General features: G+C 44.7%; 1 protein-coding gene across 2 annotated transcripts in view; it reads left to right on the top strand.

Moving 5' to 3' along the window:
• Positions 1–26,700, top strand: part of Nr3c2 (nuclear receptor subfamily 3 group C member 2) — a 324,444-nt gene extending 297,744 nt beyond the window's left edge. For both annotated transcript variants that reach the window (XM_026392708.2, XM_026392707.2), the window contains exon 9: positions 24,006–26,700. In XM_026392708.2, the coding sequence (XP_026248493.2) occupies positions 24,006–24,161 (156 nt within the window). In that variant the 3' untranslated portion in view covers positions 24,162–26,700. The remainder of the gene's footprint in view (positions 1–24,005) is intronic.
• The last annotated feature ends 1,015 nt before the right edge of the window (positions 26,701–27,715 follow it).

Below are 27,715 nucleotides of genomic sequence, written 5' to 3'. Positions count from 1 at the left end.
GTGTGTCTGAACTGTGAGGCCAAGTGGGCGGGGGAGACCTAAGGCAGGGCAGGCAGACAGCGGCCAGAAGCCACAGGGCAGCACACTCAGAGCTCAATAGCACACCACGAGCAGCGAGCTCTTGGACGTTCGTTCTAGGTCCACCAAACCTTGCATTGAGGGTGTGGCAGCCAGCTGCACTGGGCAGGGGCTTGGAAGACTTCCTGGGGTGTCAGAGAACTCATTTGTAGGAGAAGACACAGAACTGGGAGAATGGGTTCTCGGGGTTCCCGGGTGCTGGTGGCAGCTGGAACCTCCTAGACTCTCGGGTGTAGTGCTCCCAAGACCGCCTAGTGATGGGGGGTTGGGGGGTGTGCAGTGGTGGTTCATTTGTAGGCTGGGTCTCAAGGATCAGAAAACCAGCATCCAGGAAACACTGGAAACAGTGCACTGCCCCGAGGCCCCCAGACTCTCCACCCCAGCATCGTCTGGCACGCATCCTTTTTGTGAGCTGCAGCATTGCATCTTGAAGTCCGTCCACCTGGCTTCGCATTAAAATGAACTCGTGTTTAGCAGTTCCCCAGACAAACTCTTAGGCCCTCCTCAGCTGAAGCCGAGCCGGCTTTGGGTTGAAGGCTTTTGTGTGTACTTACGATCATGAACCTTGGGCTGGGCAGGCAGCAGTGTCACTCAGTGCTGCTCTCCGCATGACAGGAGGGAACACTGAGTATTTTCAGACCACATCACTCTGTCTGTGGCTCCATGGGGGACCCTGGACAGCTGGGTGGTGCTGCTTTAGCCAGGCCCTGGGAGCCAGGGTTTCCCTCCTCCGTGGCAGGTGGTGTGAGGAGCAGAGATCAGAAGTCTAGGGATGTAGTCAGCCCCACCGGTGCCTGCTGGGGGGACTTCATTCTTTAGGTGGAAAGGGTGTGAAGTTTCAGTGACATGATCACCAACAAAAGAGATCCCGCGGCGAGCAGTGAGACTATTAGCACATGATATTTTAAGACTCTCGTTACTCATTTAATTAGCAGGTGCTTTTGCATCCAGGCTGCGGGTACTGGCGATTTCCTCCATGATTCCACCCTAGGTGGTTTTGCGAGAAACACACAAACCTATTTTAAGCATTTCTTACCCCATTCCGAGGAATGCGAACCACAAGTTTGGCTCGTTCCACCATTTATGTGGGCAGCCACTCGCATCCACGTTGGGTCTGTCTGAGTCCTGCTCATCAGTTTCTCTTCGGGAAAACCTTCTGAGGCCAAAAGAGGAACCCACCTCAGAAGTGTGACCACCACAGACGGACAGAGAGCAGCCTGCGGTGCCGTTGTCACCATTTCTCTCAGTAAACATGGGCACGTGACCTCTGTTTTTTTTTTTTTTTTTGAGACTACAGTTTCTTCAGCTGCAAAATGGGAATAATGCCCATCTGATAGGTCATTTTGAGAAGTGAATGAAATATCTGAGACGTCTGGCAGGCAGCAGGCACTGAGCAAACGTTCACCCTCTCTTCCTGCTCCTCAGGTGACACTGAAATGAGATTGATTCTGTGTTGGTGACAAAGTGCCCATGCTGTCGGGACCACACATTCAGGCCTGTGTGTGAGACAGATCGAGATTCCATGCCACATTCTCTCTCCCTGAGCTCAGCAACTCTTTAATACAATCCTTAGCAGCATTCTACCGCCTTCTCCCTGACGAGACCATGACTAAGAGAGATTCTAAATAAAGGAAGAGTTGTTTATTCCAGAGTCAGCTAAGTGAGCCCAGCCTTATCATCTCCCAGGGCACCGGGGGAGAGGGGAGGACACAAACTTCTCCAAGCAGCCACTCTTCTTGAAATCTCTGCAGGTAAAGATTTCTAATTCAATGCATCATTGACAGGCAAGCTCCAACTCTTTGTGTATTTGGTGAAACCCGTGGAATAATTATTAGCAATGTATACTATCTCTTTTTTGGTTTCCCTAGCAAAGTAAGAGCTGTCATTTTCACATCTAAATTTCTGATTTTAAGGCGACGGTGTAAGTCCACATGCATTGCTCTGGGCCAGTTGTACCAACAAATGATGATTTTCATTTAAAACACATTTATGTTTGTAGAGCTCTTTTTAAAAATGCCTCAGATATATTTAAAATTAAAAATTGGAGAAAATGGGAAACCATAGGTCAGAACTTCCTGTTGTTGCAGTGTGATAGATAAACGTGGAGGGGATGCCCCTTGGTGCAGCGAGGATCTTCTGGGCAACCCAAGGACTGATGTATGTTGTTTGCTGGGAGCTGGATCTGGAGGCCTAACTGGAAGGTGTCACTCCCCAGAGAGTTTCCTCACAAGTTAATGAGCTATGGGAACCGTCAGTCGGTGGACTTGGTGGGTCTAAGTTCTCCTAGGGTTTGCAGTTGGTTCATTTTTTGGTAGACAACAGAACAGCTGGATGACTGTTCTTCTTTAACTGTGAAATCTTCTAATACCTAGGAAACTACATAAGAAACTATATATATATATATATTTTTAGTACCAGTTGGTTTATGCTCCTTTGTCACTGACCTGTTCTAAACAGCCTCTAAGGGAAGAGCTGCCACAGAGGCCGATGCCTCTGGGACCATGAGTCACTGGCAAGGAAGAGTCATGTACAGTAGCAACAGTCATGCCAGCACTGTACTGGTGGCCAGGATGCAATGTGCTTGGTCTGTGCCTCACAGAGCATGTAGCCTGAGGGGCAGTATTGACAGGAAGCTGGAATTTATTAAAGCCTGGTGTGAAAGGTGCTGACCTGGGCTATCAGGACCACAGTGGAGTATCTGGAAAGGGGAGTAGCTGGGTAGAGAAGGTACATGGCACCTAGTGGGGAAATGACAGCTGGCTCAGACCCAAAGGTCAAGTCAGAGTTTGCCAGACAGAGGGAAGCTACTCCAGACCAAGGGAGTTTACGTCCTAAGGCAGAGGGACGCACAGTGATTTGGAGAAATGGAGAATTTCATTGTATCTCAGAGCCTCGTGGTAGAAATGGAGATGAAGAGGAGAAAAAGGAAGACAGGGTCAGGAACCAAGTCAGGGAAGCTCCTGAAGGACTCTAAGCAGATCTATGGAGAATCTAGAGCTATCCTGTCCAGTGGGATCGCCACTGTTTACTTTCAAATTCATTAAAAATAAGTAAAACTTAAAATGGAGTCACCCAGTCTCACGAACCACATTTCAAATGCTCAGAAGCCACATGTAGCTAGTGGCCACCCTATTAGACACACATAGGGTTGTGCCAGACCCTGCTGGGCTAAAGAATCTGTCAGCAGAGGACAAGAGAAAACAAAATAACCCATTTGGAAGCTGGTAAGCAGGTCAGAGAGGGTAGGCTGAGCAAGGTGGGTGGACAGAGAGATTGAGGTGGTGGAATGGATGGTTCCTAGATGAATAAAATGTGGAGGTAGAGAGAAGAGGGAGAAGGTACCAAGATGGCCTCCAGGATTCAGAAGAAGACATCTAATGTTATGGTTTTGATACGAAGTGTCCCCAAAAGACTCCTATGTTGAAGGCTGGGTCCCCGTGTGGCAACATTCAGTGGGGGGACTTTTGGGAGGTGACTGGATCCTGAGGGCTCTGATATCCTCCGTGGGTCAATCCATTAATGGATTCATAGCTGAGTGGACTTTTGGGAGGTGGTAGAAGCCATAGGAGGTGGGGCCTAGTTGAAGGGATGGGTCCTTGGGACCATGCCTTTGTGGACTGTATCTTGTGCCCAGCTCCCTCCCTTCCTCCCCCCCCTCCCTCCCCCTCCCCCTCCCTCTCCCTCCCTCCCTCCCTCCCTCCCTCCCTCCCTCCCTCTCTCTCTTTCTCTCCCTGCCATGAGCTGAGCAGCTTCACTCTGTCACACCTTCCCACCATGACATTCTGCCTCAGCTCAGGCCTAAGGCAACAAAGCCAGCTGAACATTCACAGAAACCCTACGACCATGAGCCCAGACCCATGTTTCCTCCTCTGGGTTGTTTTCCCAGGTGTTTGTCACAGTGATGAACAGCTGACCAGTCCTCCTGGGCAGGGCGGAACCTGCACTCGGGAGGGAACACGGGGTGAATAAATTTGTGAGGGGAGGTGATGAGCTTGTTTTGGATAGATGGATTTGAGATGCCTTTAGGACGTCTCAGGGAGAACAGGTGAACACAGAGCTCTGCGCATGAAGATAGGGACGACAACCTGCTGAGGGTGGCACCACAAGGGTGTCTCTCAAACCTGGGGGTGGGCGGGACTACCTGGGCACTAGTGCAGAGCAAGAAGACGGTCTGTAGTGGAACCCACAGAAAATACAGTCAGAAGGCCCCCAAACAAGAGGTGCCTACAGAGAGTCCAAGAGCTGTGGCTAAAGTGAGGAGGCACAAAGAGGGACCTGGGAGACAAACCAGAAAGAGTGTCCACACTGCACCAGAGAGGGCCTAGAGGGGCGGGGCTGCGGGAAGTTCCATTATCACAGTCTGAAAAGCTGTTCAGTAGCCATAGCCACGAGGAGAGGGTTGAGGGCCATGAAGAACAGCAGATTGGGTTGAGTTGTGTTCAAGCTCATGAGGTTTCCGGTACCTGTATCAGAAGCCACAAAACAAATAGGACAGTAGTTACTTTAAAAAGAATGTTAAAATCATTATCCTACAAAGCTTCTTAGTAGAACTGCATGAAAAAAGAGAAAAGAAAAAGAACAATGAGTCTTTCTGATATATGATGGGACATAGGTAAATGAGCATTTTGAACATGTTGAGAGAACATGGAAAGATTTTGACTTTGTATGTTGAAGTAAGAAAAGAAATTACAACAGCTTAACAGAACTTACCTGCGGATTACCCTCCCACCATATATCCACAGGCCCCATGAGAGTAAATTTGAACCAGTGGAAGCTCTGTCGTGTACCGTGGGTTTATCTGTGTGTATCTATGAGCGTGTAAGTGCATCAGGCTCAGCGTGGCATCAAAAGCAGCTGTGAGACTGCAGAGCTGACACTGGATTCCAAGTCATAACTTCATTTAGTGAGCCCAGGCCTGTGCCCTTCCTCCTCTGTGACATTCACAGCGCACCCCGGTGACAATGACAGCTGATTTCCACTTAGTCATAGACTTCATCTCTTTTGGTCTTTCCTGCTTGGTGATAGTTTTCTATAATTGAATTAATATGAAATATGGGTCCTTTCCTTACCTCTCTGGTTAAAGGTTGATTTAAAACATATAAATATTTTCAGGGGCTAATTTTTGGAATGACATTGCTTGCCAAGGTCCACAGTCAAGTAACATTCCAAGATGCAGTTGTACTAGATTTTAGAGAAACCAGGGGGTTCAATCCTTCAATACAGGACATATATCCTTCTTTATTATTGTATTTTTAAAATATCCATCTTGAGTAACCTATCTCGACAATTCTTCATCAGCCAAAACTAAAGCACTATGTCCATTAAACACAAACTATTCTGTACCCACCCACCCCACCTCTGGCACCTACTCTTCTGTCTTCCACTTCTGCTGCTCTAGGTGCCTCATATAAATGGAATCTTTTTTGTATATCTGGCTTATTTTATCTAGTATCATACAGATTCACCCATGTTGCAGCATGTGTAAAAACGGAACACTACTCCTTTGCACATGTATGCTTCCTCTTGGCTCTTGTGAATAATGCTGCATGAACACGGGATACAAAATTCGTCCTTGAGACATTGCTTTCAGTTCTTGTGGGTATATTCTCAGAAAAGGGATTGCTAGATCATATGATAGTTGGATGCTTAATTTTTTTGAGGAATGACCAAACTGTTTACCACAGTACCTACCTGCACTGTTTCATGTTGCTGCCATGTGTGTGGACTCCAATTCTTGACACCCTCGCAGATATTTATTATTTTCTGTTTTTTACTTATTTTGTTTTCTGATGGTAACCATCTATGGTAAGGTGAAATTGCATAGTTTTCAATTTAATTTCCCTAATGATTAGTGATATTGACCATCTTTTTGTGTGTTTATTGATTATTTTTCTATCTTCAGAGAAATGTCTATCACATTCACATCTGTGGCCCACTTTTCATTTTCTTTTTCTTTTCTGGTACTGGAGATTGAACCCAGGGTCACTTAATCATTGAGCCATATCCCCAGCTTTAAAAAAAAAATTCTTACTATGAGATGGGGCCTCACTAAATTGCTGAGGGTGTCTTTGAACTTCCAATCCTCCTGCCTCAGTGTCCCAAGCCTCTGCGACTACAGGCATGGGCCACTGCACCTGGCTGTGACTCACTTTTTAATCGGTTTTTGTTTGTTTTACTTTTGACTTGTTGGAGCTCTTTATCCATCATCAGATATACAATTTTCAACTATTTTCTTGCATTCCTTATTTTTTGAATCTTTCTTCTCTTACACACTTATAATGACAACGTTCAGTGATCTGCTTCTTTTAATCCTTAACTTGCAAAATTCAAAGTTGTTTCTGATGCAATATATTTAAAGAGAGGGGGTAAAAATTTTTTTTTTTTTTTTTTTTTGTCTGGAAGTTAACTGCTCCTTTTGCTTCATTATTGATTGACATCACATGTGCCACTGTCACGGGAATGTGTTACGAAAAGAGTAACTATCTGTAGGAAGGCTGGGGGGAAACCAGAGCCCTGGTTCTGGGGGGGAATCACGCATCCCATTCCCACAGGACTGTATGAGATTTGTGCTGTCACGGGGCGATCTTTCTGGAAAAAAAAAAACAAAATTTCAGGTAGAAAAAAACCACAGAGGGCCGTGCTTCTAGAGGATCACATCTAAATCAAACCAGGAATCTCTTGCTAATCTCAAATCTACCTAGGGGAGATTTTGGGAAACTGTCTCATTCTTTAACACCTGTGTCAATAAATCCCCCCTTCTTATGCAGCCTAAATCCTCCTCCTCACAGCCTAATAATCACTGTGTAATACCTGGGCTTTCCTTAGTGCCTTCTTTCTTAAGTCTTGTCATTAAATCCTTCTAATGTCTCCAAGAGGTGAGGATGAGTAAATATTACTATTTAAATTTAATCATCCCCTGTCTTAATTCCTCTCTCTATAAGAGAATAATAGTAATATTTACTTAGGTTTTTTGTGTTTTTTTACCCATTTATAGAGAAAAGAATTAAGATAAGTGGTAAAGTGTGTTTTCCCAAGTTCATGCAGGAGGCAGCCGCAGAAGGCAGGGTTCAGGAGGGGGCAGCACTGGGGGGGATGCCACCTGTGAGTGGCAGGACCAGCCTGCACCTGACTAGCTCTGTTTCCCCAGAAGGTCAGCTGTCACTCTGGCTCTCTCCATAAAGTGGGCGTCCTCAGGGCTAGTATTGTGGGGCCCTGTGCTGCCCCAGGGGGTGCCCCAACACAGAGAGGCCCCACTGTTTGGCTGTTGCCATCTGAAATTCTCAATATACATTGAACAAGGGGGCCCCATGTTTTCATTCTGTACCAGGCTCACAAATGACACAGCCTGCCCTGAGCATGATATGAAATCTCCAAAGATCATGTTAATCAGAGGCTAGTTGGCAGGTGAAGAGCAACTCGCACTGTGTGAGGAGTGTACCGGTGTGCCCAGGGAGGAAGGCACAGGGCTATGAAAGGCACAGGGTCGAGAGGAATGTGATTATCACTGCCATCTCCGACTACACGAGTTGACTTTAAATGACTCAGATTTAAAAGGACAGGAAGATGCCAGCTGGCAAATGAAGTCGTGGTGAAAGGGGCTAGAAAGTGTGTAGCTAAATTATACCCATCAGTCCTCATTATTCTCACAGTCCAGGTTTACCAATTCTCCTACAGGATAAAATTTGTGACCCTAAAATCAGTGCTAAGGGCCCTTTGCCAGTTACTCTCAGACCTGAATAGAGCAGCAAGACATGTCCCCCTGCTCCGTGCACCTGCTCCTGGCCCAGGTTGACAAGGCGCCTCCACCATCTTGTTTCAGCTCTCTTGCTATGAATAAGAGTCTTTTTTGAGATAGTCCTTTTCTATTTTTTATCATACTATTGTGCAGCTGGGGGTTTTGTTGGGGATTTTTCTTGTTAATTTAGCCTCCATTCCCTGTCTGGAGTTCCTGAGCATAAGAAAGCTATGACATGGCTTATGAAGAAGATGTATATGAGAGCAGCTTTGTTCGGGCAGGAGTTGCAGTGCAGTAGGCCAGGAGTTCAGCCTTTGAGTCAGCAGTGCATGTTTAGTGAGGTGTCTTTAAAGAGAGGCAGGCACAGAATATGACCATGTGTTGATTATATGAAGAAAATACTCTGAACAGACATTTGTGAGAATCTAGCCTCATCTCCCTCTGAGTAGTAGTCACTCAGTATTCACTCACTCAGTGTTGGAAGTGACTTTATGGGACATAACTTCAGTGAATATTGAGACTCAACAGTGTCTACACGTAACCTACAGAAGATGTAGGCTCAAAGGGAAAGGATTCCTGAAGGACAACCAAGTGGAACACCGAAGGGAGCCGCTCTATTCCAATGTAGCCTCTGGAACCTTTAATCTGGATAATGTCTTCCTGTCTTGCTCAGTGTCCTTGGGGGGAATTTTTTAAAAACATTTCCTAAAGACTAGAAGCATACAGAATAATTGGAATGCTATGTCCAGCGACACCTTATTCCTTAATTCAGAGACCCACCCCCAACATTTTAGTGTTTCTGAAAACAGGAGACATCTTAAACTTGCCTTAAAGGTTTTCAAATAAATAAAATCTCCAAGGTGACTTCCAGTCCAGGGGTCAGCAGACTTTCTCTGTAATGGGCCAGAGAGTGAATATTTTAGGTTTTCTGGGCCAGGTGCTTTTTCTTACTGCTATCTGGCTATCCCATTGGAACATAAAAGGAGTAATGTAAATGAAGTGTGGCCAAACTTCAACATGTCACAGAGTATTGTTCTCTTTTCCCCCCAAACTTTTACAAGTACAAAAATGCAAAAACATTAGGCCAGATTTGGCCTGCCTGGCATAGGTAACCAACCTCTGATTGGTATCAGGGAGTCCAGGGAATAAAATACGCCACCTTGGTCTCAGGGGTTCCTACTTCGGGATGACCCTGGCCCATGGAGCCTGCTCCTTATTGCTTCATGTTCCCTGCTCCTTTTTTTTCAGTATGAAATAAGGATTTGACTACTTAATCCCAGACTTAACCTAATATTCAAATTGTAGCATATAAACATGAGTTGGTTTAGACTTTTAGTTTGTCGGTGTAGTGTACATTTGCAGGAAAGATCTAGGAAATATTGAAAACAAAATTAGGAAAAGTTCATACTTCTATATACAGTAACATGCCAATGCATTTCAAACACAACCCTTTCATTAGGTCTCCTTTGTTCGGCAATGTTCTAATTACCCCTTTATCTTTAAGCTCTACTTTCTTCTTTTCCATTGTGTCATTTTTCTTTGTGTTTCTCACATGTACAATAGACCTTATTCACAGGAAGGCGGAGCTGTGGTCTAGAACGAGGCTTATAAAGCAAGGAAACTTAAACAGGGTGGAAATTAAATAAATTTAAGCACACACACAAAAAAATAGAAGGCAGATGAGCCCATCTTGCTTAGCACAGTGTTCAGACAACATATTTTTGAGGATATGAATGTTCCTCACTGACCAGAGGTCAGTGGTTGCTGTTGTATTTATTACACAAGTGGTGATGAAGAACAAATTAAAACATAACTTAGATAATAGGCAGGTGCTAATGGCTAGGGACCAGGGTGGAGTGTGGGAAATGCCCCTTGGTTTTTCATGAGCCACTGGGCAGCCCCCACTTCCCATCCCAGCAGCCAGCTCATTCCTGGGCAGGCACTGGTCTGACCAGACTTCCTGTCCTGTTCCAGCCTGGACCCCGGGTTAGAGGTGCTTGCATCCTGGCCTGGGGCTCTGGCTTTGGCCACCCTCACAAGGGTCCCCTTACCTGGAATGAGTGAATAAAACTCATGTCATCAGATGGCTGACCCTGGCCTGTCTGTTGCCACAGGGACAGACTTGAATACAGGCGCCCTCTGTCCACTGTGTGCTGGCCCTGGGCAAAGGAAAGCCCTCTCCAAATATGGAATCAACAAGCAACTCCCTTTCCAGGACAGCTTTGCTGTGAATGAAACATCAGAGCCCCCAGAGTTCTCCCCCCAGGTCCCAGATGCCTCTCATGCCCAGCAGTTGGCACACTGAGCATGCTCACTGACAAACTTTGACCAGGAAATGGCTGTTGGTGCCTCCCAGTCCAAACAAGACTCTCCTAGTCTCAGCCTCTAAGAGGAACCCACCAGGAACCCTCAGCCTAGTGGCACCGCGGGGCATGGGTTTCTAGAAGGAAATCCACAAGTAACTGGTGGTATAAAACTTTGTTACAGGTTAATTGAGTATAAAAACAAATCAAATGCTATAAAGCTGGTAAGGGAGGAGCGTTTGTTGCTATGTCCCATTCTGCTGAGATGTAACTACCAGAGAAGATCAGTGCCACCCGGCCACACACACACAAGCCTACTGTACCTATGCAGGAGTCTTCCCTGCTCGCCTGCACTGGGAGGAGGCTGGCAGTTTGGGTTTTTTTTTTTTTTGTAGTTGAACACAATATCTTTATTTATTTTTATGTGGTGCTGAAGATCGAACCTAGTGCCTTACATGTGCTAGGCAAGCACTGAGCCCCAGCCCCATGCTTTTTTTTTTTAAAGTAGATTTTTAGTACGGTAGAACACGTATAGCTTGTGATTTACTGTCTTAGTTATTTTTAAAATATTTTTTTAGTTGTCAGTGTAACTTTATTTTATATACATGTGGTGCTGAGAATCGAACCCAGTGCCTCACATATGCTAGGCAAGCACTGAGCCATGGCCCCAGCCCCATCTTAATCATTTCTAAGTATACAATTCAGTGGCATTACGTACATTCACACTATCGCACAATCATCACACCTACTGATCACTTGGAAAGTCTGTACCCCATAAACTCTCCACTCCCCCTTTACTCTGTCCTGGCAAATGCTCTTCTATTTTCTGTCTTTATTAATTGATTACTGTGCATGTCTCTTAGAAATGGAATCATACAATATTTGTCCTTTTATATCTGACTCATATCACTTTAGTGTTTTTGAGGCTCATCCATATTGTAAAATGTATCAGATTTCATTTCTTTTTAAGGCTGAATAATATTCCTTTGTGTTTTTTTTTTTTTTTCATTCACTTTCAATTGGCATTTGGTTGTTTGCAAGTTTGGGCTAGTGTGCTTAACACCGCTGTGGACGCAGGCACACAAACATCTGTATGAAATATCTTTTCAAATCTTTCAATTCTTTTGGACATAGACCTGGCAGTAGAATGCTGACTTATATGATAATTCTAATTTTTTGAGACATTCTCACACTGTCTTCCACAGAACTGCATCCAAATTCCCAAAACGCACAGAGGCTCTAGTTTCTCTATATCCCTACAAAAAGTTATTTTCCTTTTTTATTTTCCTAATAGTCTCCATCCTACCAGGTGCAAAGTGCTCATTGTGCTTTGGGTGATCATTTGCATTTCTCTAATGCCAGGTGATGTTAAGCGTCTTTTCTCTCTGGCCCTTTTTATATTTTACTTGGAGAAAGGGCTGTGGAAGTCCTGGGCCCCTTTGTTGTTGTAGTTGCTTTAAAACCTCAAAGGTCCCCCCACCCCCCGTGCTCATTTCAGGCAAAATTCAGTCTGAAGTAGTGACCATTCTGGAGTCAGCGGGAATGAGGATGCTCTTGAAATCCCCTGGGGCCTGTTCAGAGACGTTGTCACCACTGAAGCCATTGTGTGACCCAAGAGCAGCACAGGCTCCATGTGTGGCAGGACGGAGACCCTCCCACAGGGCATTCTGGGAAGCTGTCACTTGTGGTGGGAGCAAGGAGGGAAGAGTGGCTCCTGGCCTGCCACAGGCGACGACTCAGTGCACAGAGTAAGGGAAAGGCAGAGGGGGGCCAGGGGCCTCGCTGTGGAGCAGGCCAAGTACCACGGCCCTCCGGTGGCTTCGCTGGACTCCCCTGCACCCTGACAGCTGCGGCCCATTGACCTGCAAGAGTCGTGCTGGGCCTCTGCTAGACTCCTGCGATCCCAACAGATGTGTTTTGTACCAAACGAGGAGCACAGGGTGTTGATTTCTAACGATGTGGGGCACTTGTTGATTATCATTGGGGTTCTTGCCGCTCCATCTAGCCTGGTACTTAGGCAACGCAGGCAGGGGTCAATACTGAGGCCGAAGACCCGCCGGGCCACTTGTTCTGCAATGAAGTCATTGGTGCTGAAGACAAATGGGGTAGAGCTTTTATCTCCTCACTGTGATCCCACTGTCTACCCTTCTTTGTGCCTCTGGTCACACTGAGCAGCCTCGGGGACTCCTAGCCCCTTGGCATGGCATGCATGCAAAGCTGTCTTAAAACCCAGCCTAAACAAGTTCAGGAAATCAGAATCCCAGAGAAAGATGGACAGAGGTTAGCTTCAGGGAGGAGCTTTGCATTATTTGTTTAGTGCCACCCACCCCAAATGAAGATGCTTATTTAAATGACTCAGGTTTTAAGCCAACCGAGGCAGGCCTCTCTCTAACCCCAGCGACTCAAGAGGCTTAGGCAGGAGGTTTACAAGTTTGAGGCCAGCCTCTAAAATTTACCAAGACCCTCAGCAACTTAGCAAAATCCTATCCCAACATCAAACATATAAACGATGGGATGTAACTCAGTGGTGGAGCAGCTCTCGGTTCTGTCCCCAGTACTTCAAGAAAGAAAAAAAGAAGAATGTTTTGTTTTGTTGTACATTGACTAAAACTAGCAACATGCTGCCCTAAAAAAGTACCTGTTAAAATAATTTATTCCCCAGCCCTAGGGCTTTGGAATAAGTCAGAGAAACCCAGGAGCAAGAACTCTGACAACGTGGAATCCATTAGCCCTGGCCAGACCCGCACAGCAGTGGCTGACCATGCACCTCTCCTTGTGAAGAACAGAGCAGTGGCCCCCACCTCCCAGGGGCTTGCAGGCCACATAAGCAGCTGCCCCATAGATATGAAATACAAAACCATAAGAAAAGTGGACAGCAGGAGCAGGCAGGGTCCCCAGGCTCTGTTGCTAATTGTCAAAGAAACCGGAAGGACAAAAGGTGTCATCTGGGAGTTCCTAGGGGAGGAAGGGCTCTGGGGGAGAAGAAGCGACTGGCAGGAAAGGACCAGCGACAGGAACGGGCTCTGAAGTCACAGCCTGGATGTGATGCTGGGCATCACGTGGGAAACCTGCAGACGCAGCTATGGCTCCCATCATTTGAAGAGTGATATTAAAAATAATAATGATAATTCCATGCCAAGTGTCCAAGGAACTCACTAGATAATCTGGAGAATGACCACTGACCATCCTGAGTAGTTTACTTGGGTGGGGGGTACCGGGGATTGAACTCAGGGCAGTCAACTACTGAGCCACATCCCCAGCCCTATTTTGTATTTTATTTAGAGCCGGGGTCTCACCGAGTTACTTAGCGCCTCACTGTTGCTGAGGCTGGATTTGAACTCACAATCCTCCTGCCTCAGGCTCCTGAGCTGCTGGGATTACAGGTGTGTGCCATCACACCTGGCCTGGGTGATTTACTTTCTTTTTTTTTAAACTACACATGACATTACAATGATCTTGGCAATTCATACATTTGAATCAATTGGGGTATAATTTCTCATTTTTCTGATTGTACAGATTGCAGAATCACATTGGTCATAGAGTCACCTATATACATACAGCAATCATAATGTCTATTCTATTCTGCTGCCCTTCCTATCCCCTCTTCCCCTCCCCTCCCTTCTCTCTACCCAATATAATGTGCCACACTTTTTCCCCCCTCACAACATCATACGTGTATTCTGTATAACAATGAGGGTCTCCTTCCATCTTCCGTGCAATTCCCCTTCTCCCTCCCACCTCTCTTCCCTGTTTAGTGGTAATCTTCTTCTCATGCTCTTCCTCCCTATCCCATTTTGAGTCATCCCCCCTTATATCAGAGAAGACATTCGGCATTTGTTTTTTAGGGATTGGCTAACTTCACTTAGCCTAATCTGCTCTAATGCCATCCATTTGCCTGCAAATGAGTGATTTACTTTTATTGGTGCCTTTGTGAGGGTCAGCTTTCCCCAAGCCTGAACTGTCCTGGTGAACTGGACTCTGGCAGTTTCAGCTTCACAGTGGGGATGGTGGCTGGGGTCCAACGAGACACTGTGCTCCTGTAGTGACAAACCAGCTCCTGGGCTGCCCAGCATCACATCCAGGCTGTGACTTCAGGCTGCCCCATCCCTGCTGACTGTCCTGGGGCAGTAGCCAATCCTGCACCCAGGGGAGAAGGGATGCCTTCTGGTAGGACATGTGCCTTGTGCTGGCCTGCATCCTTGGGTCCCACCCCCAGAGGCTGTGGCAAGGGCACATTGCTGTGTTCCTCAGTGAGTGCACGTGCGCTTGTGCAAGGCTGGCACTCAGGAGACACCATGCAAACATTTAAGGTGACCACTAGCTACTCTACTGGAACACAGCACAGAGCTTCCGAGCCGGTGTCCACTCTGACTGGTCAGTGTCTGTGCTGATCCTCTCCTTTGATATGTGATCTCTCATGCCTCGACCCCACCTTCTTGAAGTCTGACCACTACAGCTCCTCACTTCGTGCATCTGGCTTTTTCCAGTGGGAATGGCAGTCCTGCAGTGCTGCCTCACCCTGACCATCTGCCATGGGCCAGGTATCTGGGTCTTGCCCTTGAGGACCCCTGACCCACTGGCTGTGGCAGGCCAGGGTTGGAGTAGGGCCCTGGGAGGCTCTGGGGCTCAGTGAGCACTTGGTGGCGGAACCTGCAGCCTAGACTAGATTGACTCATGCTCTCCTCCCCCAGCGGCTGGGGGCCCTTGGCTTCCATTCCCACAGATAACCTCTGACCCCACCAAGCTCCGTCTTGACTCAGAGGTAAGTCCTCCTTGTGGAGGTTTTCATCCTTGACCCAGGGCAGGGTGAGCCAGGCTGCTGTGGTCCACTGAACAACCAGCCTGTGGATACCTGGGCTGCCCCAGCAATTAGGGTTAGCCTGTTCCTGAGCGAGTGGTGGTGACACCACCCACACCCACACTCACACCCACACTCACACTCACACTCTATGCTTGCAGAGTCAAATGCTCAGCCCCTGGCTGCCAGGGAGAACCTCCATGCTGGCTCTGATGCAGGGCCCACATTCCCCAACATGGCCCTTCATTCTGCAGCTGACCAAGGCATCAACAGAGGCCCTGAGTATCAGCTCATGACTGGGAATGAGCTGCCTCCTGTGTCTGTGGAACAAGGGAGAGGACAGCCAGGGTTAATATGCATGTGAGTGAGCAGTGTCTGGGACACCTGTCCCCAGGCAACCTGTCAGGAAAACAGCCCAGCCCTTACCTCTCCGTGCAGGTCTGTTTTCTCCACGTCTCCAGGCGATGCGCAGCACTGAGGACACACTTCCGCTGGTGTTACAGGTAGAGACCGAGGCACCAGAAAGGCTGAGGATCTGTCCCCATTAGTTCTGCCCCGAATTCAAGACCTGACTTACCCTGTCTCCCATCACATGGTGAATCAGCAATTGCTGTCACCCGTGTGCAAATATGAGCCCTCGCATGGCCCTGGTCCAGCCAGGCTTCTTGCTTGGATGCCACCGGGTCAGTGACAGGCCTTCCCACCACTCCTGCACCGAGTGACCTCTCTTCTCGGCACTGGCAACATCTGGCTTTCTGTGTGGATTATTTCCACTCTATAACTAAAGAGGTGCCCTGAGACCAGGCCTGTGCTGCACTCCCCAAGGTTCCCCCGCGCCGGGCACAGAGCAGGTCCTCAGTAGTGATGATGCATGAGGAGGAGTTGTGGATTAAGACCTTGGCCCTCCCCAAAGTCCCTATGACCTGAGGACACGAGGTCTTGATTTATGGATATCAACAAGGCCCAATTTAAGAAATGTGAAAGTCTAGGCCACTAGACAGAGTCATTCTTGTGGTGGTTGATGTTCCCTAGTGTTGGAAACTTTGCATTAAATTTTTAAATAAAATTTTTATTTTTAATAGACACATTGTAATATACATATTTATGGAGCACAGAGTGATGTTTCAATACCTGTATACAGTATGTTAACGATCAGATCAAGGTAATTGGCATATTTATCATCTCAGACATATATCCGAGTTGTGTTGGGAACATTCAAAAGCCTTTCACTAGCTATTTGAAAATATTCAATTAACTGTTCTCCACCGTAGTTATCCTATACTATAGAACATTAGCACAACTTCACCCCTGTACCCATGAACTGTCCTCTATCTATCCCTCTATCCCACATCTTCCGCAGACTCTGGTACCCACTATTCTATTCTCTACTTCTTTGAGATCAAACTTTTAGCTTCCGCATGTAAGTGGTAAATGCAATATTTGTCTGTGCCTGACTTATTTCACCTGTCTTCTAGTTCCATCCATATTGCTGCAAATGACAGAAATTCATTCTTTTAATGGCTGGATAATATTTCATTGTGGATATGTACATCATTTTCCTTATCCATTCATCTGTCAGTGGACACCTAGGTTGATTCCACATCTTGGCTATTGTGAACAGTGCTGCAATAAATGTGTGAGTATAGATGTCTCTGACATTCTCATTTCCATCCATTTGGATACATTCCTAGTGGTGGGATAGAAGGATCATAAGGCAAATCTATTTCTAGTTTTGAGGCCCCTGCATTCTGTTTTCCAGAATGTCTATAGTAATTCACATTCCCAGCAACAATGTATGGGTTCCCTTTTCTCCACATCCTTGTTAGCATTTTGTTTTTTGGGTTTTTCTTTTCTTTTTGCAGGGAGGGGTGGTGGTTTATAATAGCCGTTCTAACTGATGTAAGATGGCTTTTTCTGTAGTTTTTATTTGTATTTCCCTGGTCGCTAATGACTGAGCATTTTTTCATATATTTTTTAGCCATTTTCATTTTTCCTTTTCAGTAATATCTATTCAGATCATTTGCCCATTTTTAAACAGGACTACTTGTTTTTCTGTGGTTACATTTTTTAAAAATTCCTTATGTATTCTGGATATTAACCCCCAAGTGAATAGTTGGAAAATATATGTATATATTTTTTTTTTTTTTACCATTCAGTAGTTTGTCTCTTCACTCTATTTTCTCTGCTGAGCACAAAGCGGCTTCTTGTTTCCTGTGCTCTTGACAGTCCTATCCAGAAAATCATTGCCTCGTCCCATGTTGTGAAGTGCCTCTGTATTCTTCTAGTATATTAGGAGTTTTAGGTCCTATATTCATGACCCATTGACTTGTACAGGGTGAGAGGGGACAAGTTTCAGTCTTCTACATGTAGATAGTTTTCCCAGGACTGTGCATTGAAGAGTCTGTCCTTTCTCTTAAGTGTATTTTTGATGCCTTTGTTGATTAGTTATATGTGGGATTCATTTCTGGGATCTCTGTGCATCTGTTTTCATGCCTATAGCATGGTGCTTGGGGTTCTATCACTCTTTAGTATATCTTGAAATCAGATTATCATGAGGCCTCCAGCTCAGTTCTCTTTTAAGCAAAGAGTGCCTTGGCCATTTGGACTATTTTGTGCTTATATATGAATTTCAGGATTTTTTTTCTAGTTCAGAATGCCATGGTGATTTAATGGGGTTGGCATTGAATCTGGAGATTGCTTTGGGTAATATGAGCCTTTTGTCTAACCCATGAACATGACTGGTTATTCCATTTTTGTATATGTCTTCTTCAGATTCTTTCCTCAATGTTTTGTAATTTTCATTACAGAGCTCTTCCACTTCTTTGGTTAAATGTATCCCTAGGTGTTTTTTTTTTTTTTTGTTTTGTTTCTACTATGAATGGGAATGTTTTCATAATTTCTTAGCAAAATTGTTGTTGGTATATAGAAAAGCTACTCATTTTTGTATGTTGATTTTGTATCCTATTTATCAGTTCCAATAGTCTTTGGTAGGGTTTTAGGATTTTCTATATAAGGAACCACACCATCTGCAAGCAGTGACAATTTGACTTCCTCTTTCCCTCTACACTATAATGAGTGGTAAGATTGGACATGCTTTTCTTGTTCCTGATCTTAGAGGAAATTCTGCCAGCCTTTCCCCATTCAATATGTTGTTGGCTGTGGGTTTGTCACATAGTCTTTATTGTGTTGAGGTACCTAGATTGCTGGAGGGTTTTTATCATGAAGCAGTGCTAAATTTTATCAAATGCATTTTCTGCATCTGTTGAGATCATATTCTACCGATATGTGTTATGTTTGTTGATTTCCATATGTTGAACCATCCTTGCATTCCTGGGATGAAATCAAATAGATTGTGGTGAATGATCTTTCTTGTGTGCTGTTCAGTTTGATTTGCTAGTATTGGGTTGAGAAGTTTTGCATCTGTGCTCATCAGGGTTTGGGTGTACAATTTTGTTTGTATCCTTGTCTAGTTTTGGTATCGGGGTACTGCTGACCTCAGAGAATGAGTTTGCAAGTTTCAATTCTATGGAATAGGTTGAGAATAACTGGCATTAGTTCTTTAAAAGTTTGGTCAAATTCAGCAGTGAAGCCATGTGGTCCTGAGCTCTTCTGTCTTGTACTACTAATTCAGTCTCCTTACTTGATATTCTATTTTTATGTCTTCATGGTTCAATTTTGATAAGTCATATTTGTCTAGAAGTCAATTCATTTTTTTCTAGGTTTTCCAATTTGTTAATCTACAGTTTTTCCATAATAAAAATGTGATTTCAATTTTTTAAAATTTGTTTAGTTTTGTGGACTACTCTCTGGTGCATTCTACAGAAAATTCCATGCACTGATGAAAAGAATATGATTCTGTAGCTAATAGGATTTTCTATAAATATTTATTTAAATTCATTTAATCTACAATATAGTTTAACTCCGATTCTGTTGTTTTTTGTTGGGGGGGGGGTGGTCGGTATGATAAGAATGCCATGCTGAAATCTCCCACTAATACTATACTGGGGTCTACTAATGTTTATAAAATTGTATGCTCAGACATTAGGCACATTTGGACAATGCACATATTTGATGGTATCCCAGGAGTCTTGAATTTTTTTTCCCTGAATGGGATATTTCAAAAGACCTTCCTTCAAGTTCAGATATTCTTCCTTTTCACTTAACAGTCTGTTGTTGACGCTTTCAACTATGTTTTTTATTTCACAAGATTTCGATTGATTCCTTTATTTTTGTTTTTTGCTGTATGTTTTCTTTTTAATTATACATGACAGTAGCACACATGGAGGGTATCTTTATTCTAAATTAGGATCCCAGTCTTGTAGTTGTACATGACGTGGAGATTCACTGTGGCATGTTTATATATGTACATAATGGAGTGAATCTAACTTTCCTCTCCCCTCCCTGCCCTTTAATCCCCTTTGTCTAATCCACAGAACTTCTGCTCTTCCCCCCTCCCGCCTTGTTTTGTGTTAGCATCTGCATATCAGAGAACATTTCACCTTTGGTTTGGGGGGGATTGACTTATTTCACTTGATAGCCATACAAAATAGTGACTTTATGACATCTGCCAGTAAATGGATGGATCTGGAGACTGAGAATAGTTCATTGTGTATACACCACGTTATCTTTATCTATTCATCTGTTGAAGGGCACCTAAGTTGGTTCCATAGTTTTAGCTATTATGAATTGAGCTGCTATAAACATTGATGTGGCTGCATCTCTGTAGTATGCTAATTTTAAGCCCTTCTGGTATAGACGGAGTAGTGGAATAACTGGGTTAAATGGTGGTTCCACTCCAAGTTTTCTGAGGAATCTCCATACTGCTTTCCATTAAGGTTGTACCAATTTGCAGTCCCACCAGCAATGTCTGAGTGTACTCCTTTTCCCCACATCCTCAGTTAACATTGTTACTTGTATTCTTGATTGTTGCCATTGTGACTGACGTGAGATGAAATCTCAGTGTAATTTTAATTTGCATTTCTCTAATTGCTAGAAATGTTGAACATTTCTGTGAAGTGTTTGGTCAGTTCCTTTGCCCATTTATGGGTTGTGTGTGTGATTTTTGAGTTCTTTATATATCCTGGAGATGAAAGCTCTATATGAGGTGTAGGTGGCAAAGATTTTTTTTTCCCTAAAGAATTGTTTAGTTTGATACCATCCTAGTTTTGGGGGTGGAGGGGTACCAGGGATTGAGTTCAGGAGCACTTGACCACTGAGCCACATCCCTGTTTTGTATTTTATTTAGAGACAGGGTCTCACTGAGTTGCTTAGCACCTCGGTACTGCTGAGGCTGGCTTTGAACCAGCGATCTTCCTGAGTACTGGGATTACAGGCCATGTGCCACTGATCCCAGCTATCATCCCATTTGTTCTTGATTTTTCTTCTTGCGCTTTAGGAGTCTTATTGAGGAAGTCGGTTCCTAAGCCAACATGATGGCGTATTGGGCCTACATCTTCTTCTAGTACGTGCAGGGCTCTTGTGTCTTTGATCACTTCATGTTGTTCTGTGCAGGGTGAGAGAAAGGTGTTCAGTTTCATTCTGCTACAGATGGATTTCCAGTTTTCCCAGCACCATTTTTTGAAGAGACTATCTTTTTCTCCAGTGTGTGCTTCTGGCACCTTTGTCAAGTATGAGAGAACTGTATTTGTCTCTGTGTCTTCTGTTTTGTTCCACTGGTCTTCATGTCTGTTTTGATGCTAATTATCATGCTCTTTTTGTTACTATGGCTCCATAGTAAAATTGAAGGCCTGGTATTGTGATGCCTCCTGCCCCACTTGGTATTTGCTTTGGTTCTTCTGGGCCTCTTATTTTTCCAAATAAATTTCATGATTGCTTTTTCTATTTATATGTTGAATGTCATTTAAATTTTAATAGGAATTGAATTAAATCTATATGTGCTTTTGGCAGTATGGCTATTTTGACTGTATTAATTCTGCCTATCCCAAGAACATGGGATATCTTTCCATATTCTAAGGTCTTTTTTAATTTCTTTCTTTAGTGTTCTATAGTTTTCATTGTAGAGATCTTTCACCTCTTTTGTTAGATTGATTCCCAGGTATTATTTTTTTGAGGCTATTATGAATGGGATAGTTATTCCTAATTTCTCTTATAGCTGATTCATCGTTGGGGTATAGGAACAATTGATTTATGGGTATTAATTGTACATCCTGCTACTTTGCTGAATTTGTTTGAGTTGTAGAAGTTTTCTGGTATTTTTTTTTTGGGGGGGGGTCTTCTAAATATAGAATCATGTCATCAGCAAATAGGGGTAGTTTGAGTTCTTTTCCTGTTTCCTTTAATTTCTTTCGTCCGATTGCTCTGGCTAGAGTTTCAAGGACTATGTTGAATAAACAGTCAAAGAGGGCATCCCTGTTTTGTTTGTTTTACATGATGTTGGCCTTAGGTTTGACACACGCAGCTTTTACAATATTGAGGTATATTCCTACTATCCCTAGTTTTTCAAACATGAATGGATATTGTGTTTGGTTCCTTTTCAATATCTTTACTGAATTTCTTATTCATATCCTGCTATGCTGCTAATTTATCTTATTCTCTTGTATTTCACTGAGCTTTTTAATAATCACTCTTTTAAATCCATTGTCAGGTATTTCATCTGTAGTTAGGGGTGTTATGTTCTTTTGAAAGTGTCATTACTCCTATTTCTTGTGTTGTTTGCACATCCAGCAGACTAGATAGCTCTGTCACTTTGGCATCCTCCTGAAACCATGTCCTTGGGTGTCAGCTTGTTGTGGAATGTTGGCTTTGATTCCTGCTGTGCACCATAATGTAGTCACTCGGTTTTTTTGGTTGTGATTAATGATACAGTACATTCCTGGCACCTTTCGATACCCACTGTCTCTGGGGGTGACAAAACAGTGGGGACACTAGCACTTCAAGCAGGTGTGGTATAGTCAGCAGTGGGTGTCGGGGGCTATGCGGCTACCTGTACAATGGCAGTGATGGGGGGTCTCCTCAGGGGCCTCTGGTGGCCCCAGCTGTGTGCAGGGTCCTGGAGACTTGTCTTCACCAGTCAGGGGTGAGGCCCAGGGAGCAGGAGTGGCGGGAATCCACAGGACACTGTTTCACCCAGACCTGACAGCAGTGTGTAGTCACACACGGCCTCTGTGACGGCGCCCAGCCACCACCTCTCCCCCTCTGACATTTTTGGCGGTAGAGCTTCCCCTGGAGCAGAACCTTGGCCAGGGCTGGGCAGGGTGACAGCTCGAGTTGAGGAATAGCTCCAGGGCACCCCAGTTCTCCCTTGTCAGCAGGGCAACAGCAGGACCCACAGGAGCACCTACCTTTAGTCCCGGCTCTGGCCTGAGCCCACAGGTGCCTGGGCATACTGGGCCAGGCGTCCAGTCTTCTGGTTCTTGAGGGCAGCAGCCTCTGTGTCACAACACTGCCCCCTGCAGTGCAGGGCACCTGGCAGGCTGGGGTCATGCTGCTGGACCAGGTTCTCAAAGCAGTACCCTCTGAGCCAGCGCAGTGGAAGGTCTGTGGGGCTCTCACCCCAGACCAGTCCAAATTCCTATGATGGCTGTGAGATGCTTTCCCAAACCAGGGTTACAATGCTGATTTCCGGTTGCTTGTCTTGCTTTGTTGTGGTGGCACACACACCAGCCACCTTGCCAATGGGGGGGAAAAGTCCTTTACAGCCATGGAGGGACTCTGTGAATTTGATCCTAAATGCTGCAGTAAGTTTGCTGGATTCTGCGGCTGACTGAGGGGGTATCACACCCCATAGCAGGATATCCGACAGTGGAGGCACCACAGTGGGAGAGCCATACCCAGGGAAGTTCAGCTTTGATAGCCACTGGCCTTCCACATACAAAACGTAAGAAACACTTCCCCATTCTACTGAAGGGAGACCTGAGGACCAAGTCCTGGGAAGACAACCCAGAGCAGGCTTTGCAAACTGTGTCCCAGAGAAATGTCATTTGATGGTTAAGGGTGGAGAGGTTTTGTTCCAGCAGTACACTTCTTAGCAGCTTGACTAAGTGTTTCCATTTAGTTCCATGCTGGGGGAGGTTCAGAGCCATTCATTTGGGCCTTTCAGTCCTCTGAACAACTCTGAGGCTTAGGTACTGTCAGTATCCCCACCTTACAGAAAGGGAAACTGAGGCATGAATGGGGTGTGTCCAGAGGACAGTGGCTGTGCTGTTTCTGAGCCAGCATTCGATGGGGGCAGGACACTTACTGAATCTAAGGGAAACCACTTTGCAGGAAGAACACAGCCACAAACAGACGGACCATTTTTTTTTTTTTCCTGGATGAGATTTTTCTTGACTTGTATTGAAGGTCTTTACTGTCTTATTCCATCCTGGTAGTTAAAAGTTGAGGGGAAATACAGATGCAGCTTCACCAGAATCACTGCTTCAAGACTGGAGTCATTTTATGACAGGCGATGTTAATGTCATCTGCTGTGATACAGCAGGAAAGGACCAAAAGCCATTTGTCTCACAATGGTGCATGTTAGCTTCCCATTACTGTGACAAATACATGAAGATAACGGTAAAGAAAAAGGGTTGTTTTGGAGGTTTCAGTCCATGATCAATCAGCTGGTCCCTGGGCTTTAGGGCTGTGGTGAGGCAGCACATCATGGTAGGGGTGCTAGGCATAGGATGGGTCTGGTCCCGCTTTCAACCTCTGGAAATCAGCCTGAACTTACAGAGGGGCTAAGGAGCCTCAGCCCTGCCCTGAAGCTGGGGGAAGTACTGGCTTCTCCGTGGGCCACCTGGTGCTGGGGACACCACCCCAATGAAGCATTGTCCTGCTTCTCACCCTCTTGCCATTTATGGGCCCTGAGCATCCAGAGACTCAGAAATGAGGCTCTGATGAGAGCTGTTCAGTGACCCAGGCACTCCTGCCCCCATTGCCTCTGATAGTCAATGCACGACCATCACATACCTCGTCTGAGCTCACTCCACATGACAGGCACATTATGTGACAGGCGCACCCCGATCACACGACTTGGCTGAGCTGTGGCCTGGTTTCCCAGCTGGCTGCTCTCTGTTCACAGAGCGGTCACCCACGGGAGGTCCAGGGGAGGTGGGATGAGGCGCTCCCTCACGCTCCTTGTCTGTTGCAGCTGGTGAGCGATCTGCTGGAGTTTTGCTTCTACACCTTCCGCGAGTCCCAGGCCTTGAAAGTGGAGTTCCCCGCCATGCTGGTGGAGATCATCAGCGACCAGCTGCCAAAGGTGGAGTCCGGCAACGCCAAGCCCCTTTACTTTCACAGGAAGTGACAGAGACGTCTTACCAGAAGAACTTTGCCTTAAGTTTCCCCGTGTTATTCCATACCCGCGAAGGACCCACGAGATCATATTTTTAACATGTGATGGTTGATCCACTCGTTCGGCAGTTTCTCAAGCTTAAACTCATGTCCAGGGGTTGGAGCCGGGAAAGCCATTGGACCTGGGTTTGGCCAGACCTGAGCAGGCTAAGGATTCTTCCCTCTCCGCTCCCCGATGCTTAGAAACACGTTCCTGTTCCTCTGGATGAAAAGCCATATCTAGTCAATAACTCTGATTTTGATATTTTAACAGATGGAAGTTTTAACTATGCCATGTAGTTTCTGGTATCGTTCGCTTGTTTTAAAAGGGTTCAAGGACTAACGAACTTTTTAAAGCTTACCCTTGGTTTGCACATAAAACGTATAGTCAATATGGGGCATTAATATTCTTTTTGTTATTTAAAAAAAACACGCAAAAAGAAAAAACATATACAGATTCCTGTTGTGTAATAACAAAACACACTGCGTGGAACAGGCCTGCTCTGGGCGCGTTCTTCTCCATCACCGGATACACACTCTTAGCGTCCATTTATTATTTAATTAGGATGGATAAGATGTTAAAACAAATGCCTTGGTTTCGATTTCTAGTATCTATTGTGTTGGCTTTACAGATAATTTTTTGCAGTCTTTTGCTGTGCTGTACATTACTGTATGTATAAATTGTGAAGGACCTGAAAATAAGGTGTAAGGAACTTTTGTAAATGAGACACATAGAAAAAAAAACAAAAAAAAAAAAACTTTAATGGTGAATAGGATGAATGGGAAAGTATTTTTGAAAGAATTCTATTTTGCTGGAGACTATTTAAGTACTATCTTTGTCTAAACAAGGTAAAAATTTTTTTTTGTAAAGTGAAATGTTATGCATGCATAATGAACCGTTTACAGTGTATTTAAGAAAGGGAAAGCTGTGCCTTTTTAGCTTCATATCTAATTTACCATTTTACAGTCTCTGTTGTAAATAACCTCACTTAAACCTCTTGGGTTGTCTCTAAGCCTTTCTACTTTTTCTGTACTTTTTGTTCTGTTCTTGGTCTCCCGCTTGTGGTGTTGAGGAGACTTGAGCACGTTTTTCCGGTTTCTGCTTCATCCTCCTTCCATCGGGGGACAACACACTGCGGTGTCTGCAGCTCCTTGCAGGTGTCATTTGACAGCACCCCTGGGACAGAAGGTCCTGGGAGTGCTTCAGCTTTGCAAAAGCTGCCTCTTTCCCCCTTTTCCACAAGCAGCAGAATCAGCTCTCGGAGGGGGAGACTGGAAACTTGGCTCAGAGAGCACCATCCTCCCATTTCAGAAAATCCAATTTTCTCCTTTAGGGGGGAAAAAAAAGTCCATGCACTCTACGTCTGTCAAAGATCAGATAGTCACCTCTGATCCTGGAAAGGGTTCTGCACTCCTGCAACTGGTCATGGGAACACGTAGGTCATGGCAGGATGTACTGGGATGAGCTGTCTTGGCAAGGGTCATTTCAGAATGGCGTGGAGACCGGGAGATCATTAGAGGGTTTTTAGATTTTTTTAAAGGTAGGTTTTAAAAATAAATTTTATACATAAACAAACAGTTTTGGAGAAAAACACTACAGATCATATAAGCAAGACAGTGGCACTAAAATTTTTAATTCATTAATCTGTTTGGCACTGATGCAATTTATGGCTTTTCTCTTGCCCCAGATCGCAAACGTAGATCTTTGGGGAAATGATATGATTGCACTAAATACTTTGAATAGAGGCCAAATTAATCTTTTAAAAGTGGTGATGATCATCATCAGGTACTCAGTGAAATCATTATTTTCCAAAACCTAAAAGCTGTAGCTCAAGTCCAAGGCCAGGAGAAGGCAGCGTCGGATCAACACTTCTCCAGGGTTCACCATGCAGGCAACATTACCTTGTGTCTTTCCAAAGACACCTGCCTTATGCAAGGGGAAACCTGTGAAAGCTGCACTCAGAGGGAGGAGTTTTTCTTACATAATTTGCAATTTCAAGAATTTAATTTATAGGCAGATCTTTAAATAAAGCCAACTTACATGCACAGCAATATGAAAGCCACACTCTGAAGGTGATAAATACATAGCATGCAGACTGGGCGATCCGGGAAAAGAAATGGCTTACAAAAGCAGCTTCAAGTTCAGACTTCAGGAATTTGAGCTTAACCAGGTTTGGGATGAAGACGGTCTGCATCAGCTTTTTGTATTAACAAAGTTACTGGCTCTTTGTGTGTCTCCGGGTAACTTTGCTTGATGAAACAGCAAAGCCATATTCTAAATTCACTGTTGAATGCCTGTCCCAGTCCAAATTGTCTGTCTGCTCTTATTTTTGTACCATATTGCTCTTAAAAATCTTGGTTTGGTACAGTTCATAATTCACCAAAACTTCTTCATATAATTATAAAAAAACACTAAATTAGTTTAAAATGAAGCAATTTATATCTTTATGCAAAAACATATGTCTGTCTTTGCAAAGGACTGTAAGCAGATTACAATAAATCCTTTACTTTAATCACCTGTTGTTTTGGAAACAGTTCATTTGAATGTCTGTAGGTACACCTGGACGCCGGGCCTTTCCAGATCTTGATTAGATGCACTTCCACCTAGAGCCAAGTTGGAATAACAGGGGTTTTGTCCAACATTAGAAAGAGCTCGATGTTGGCCCGTACGTTAATTCTCTTCTGAGATTGGATATCTTCTTACGTCAATATGTGGTTCAGCTAAAATACCCTGTAACTGTTTAATATCTGCTACCTTGAAGCTGTGCAAACACTATATATTGCATTATCTCATTTATCTTGACAACCACAGAAAAACCTGTTCAAGATGCAGATTATGAGACTCACGTGAGTGGATGCCCCCGTCTGTGTTGGAGTGGTCTCATCCTTACCCGGTACCCTGGGCTGAAAAGAGGTCTGCTCCCCCCCGCCACCATACTTCCAGCACTCCTTATGGGCTCCTCAACCTTGATTCCACTCCTTAAAAAAGATCACCAAAAGAGCAGCACTAATTACCAGCTCATTTAAAATGGAAAAAGCTATTTACCACAAGGTAAACTCAAGTACATTTTTAATGTGTCCTTTCACTGGAGATTGTCGAAATAACTTGCTTTCAGAGAGAGAACACCACTTGGTAAACAAATTCAACTCTGCTTTAATGCAGTGGACATAATTCTGGCACATACAGTACAGCCACTGACCACAGCATAGGAAAAGAGGCACAGAAACATTGCTCATAAAACATCTATAAGTGAAGGCAATTTTATATTTGAAATCTTAAGAAATTGGATCTACTCAGAGCAGTGCCTTTCCCAAGGCCATGTTGGCTGTGGGCCTGTTGAGTGACCCCCTCCCAGGTACACCCTTGGTTAGGGTGGATGGGCTTTCTGAATTACCTTGCCTTATTCTTGGATCAAGGGTGCCTTGATTTCATACTAGGCATTTCTAAAAGCATTCTCAGGCCCAAAGAATTTAGCTCCACGTTTAGGAATCATCAGCTAAGAACTGCCTCTGCCCCAGAGGCAGCCA

The sequence above is a fragment of the Urocitellus parryii genome, chromosome 10, assembly GCF_045843805.1.
Source record: "Urocitellus parryii isolate mUroPar1 chromosome 10, mUroPar1.hap1, whole genome shotgun sequence".
In the NCBI taxonomy this organism is placed as follows: Eukaryota; Metazoa; Chordata; class Mammalia; order Rodentia; family Sciuridae; genus Urocitellus; species Urocitellus parryii.
This window is presented reverse-complemented; position numbering and strand designations above follow the sequence as displayed.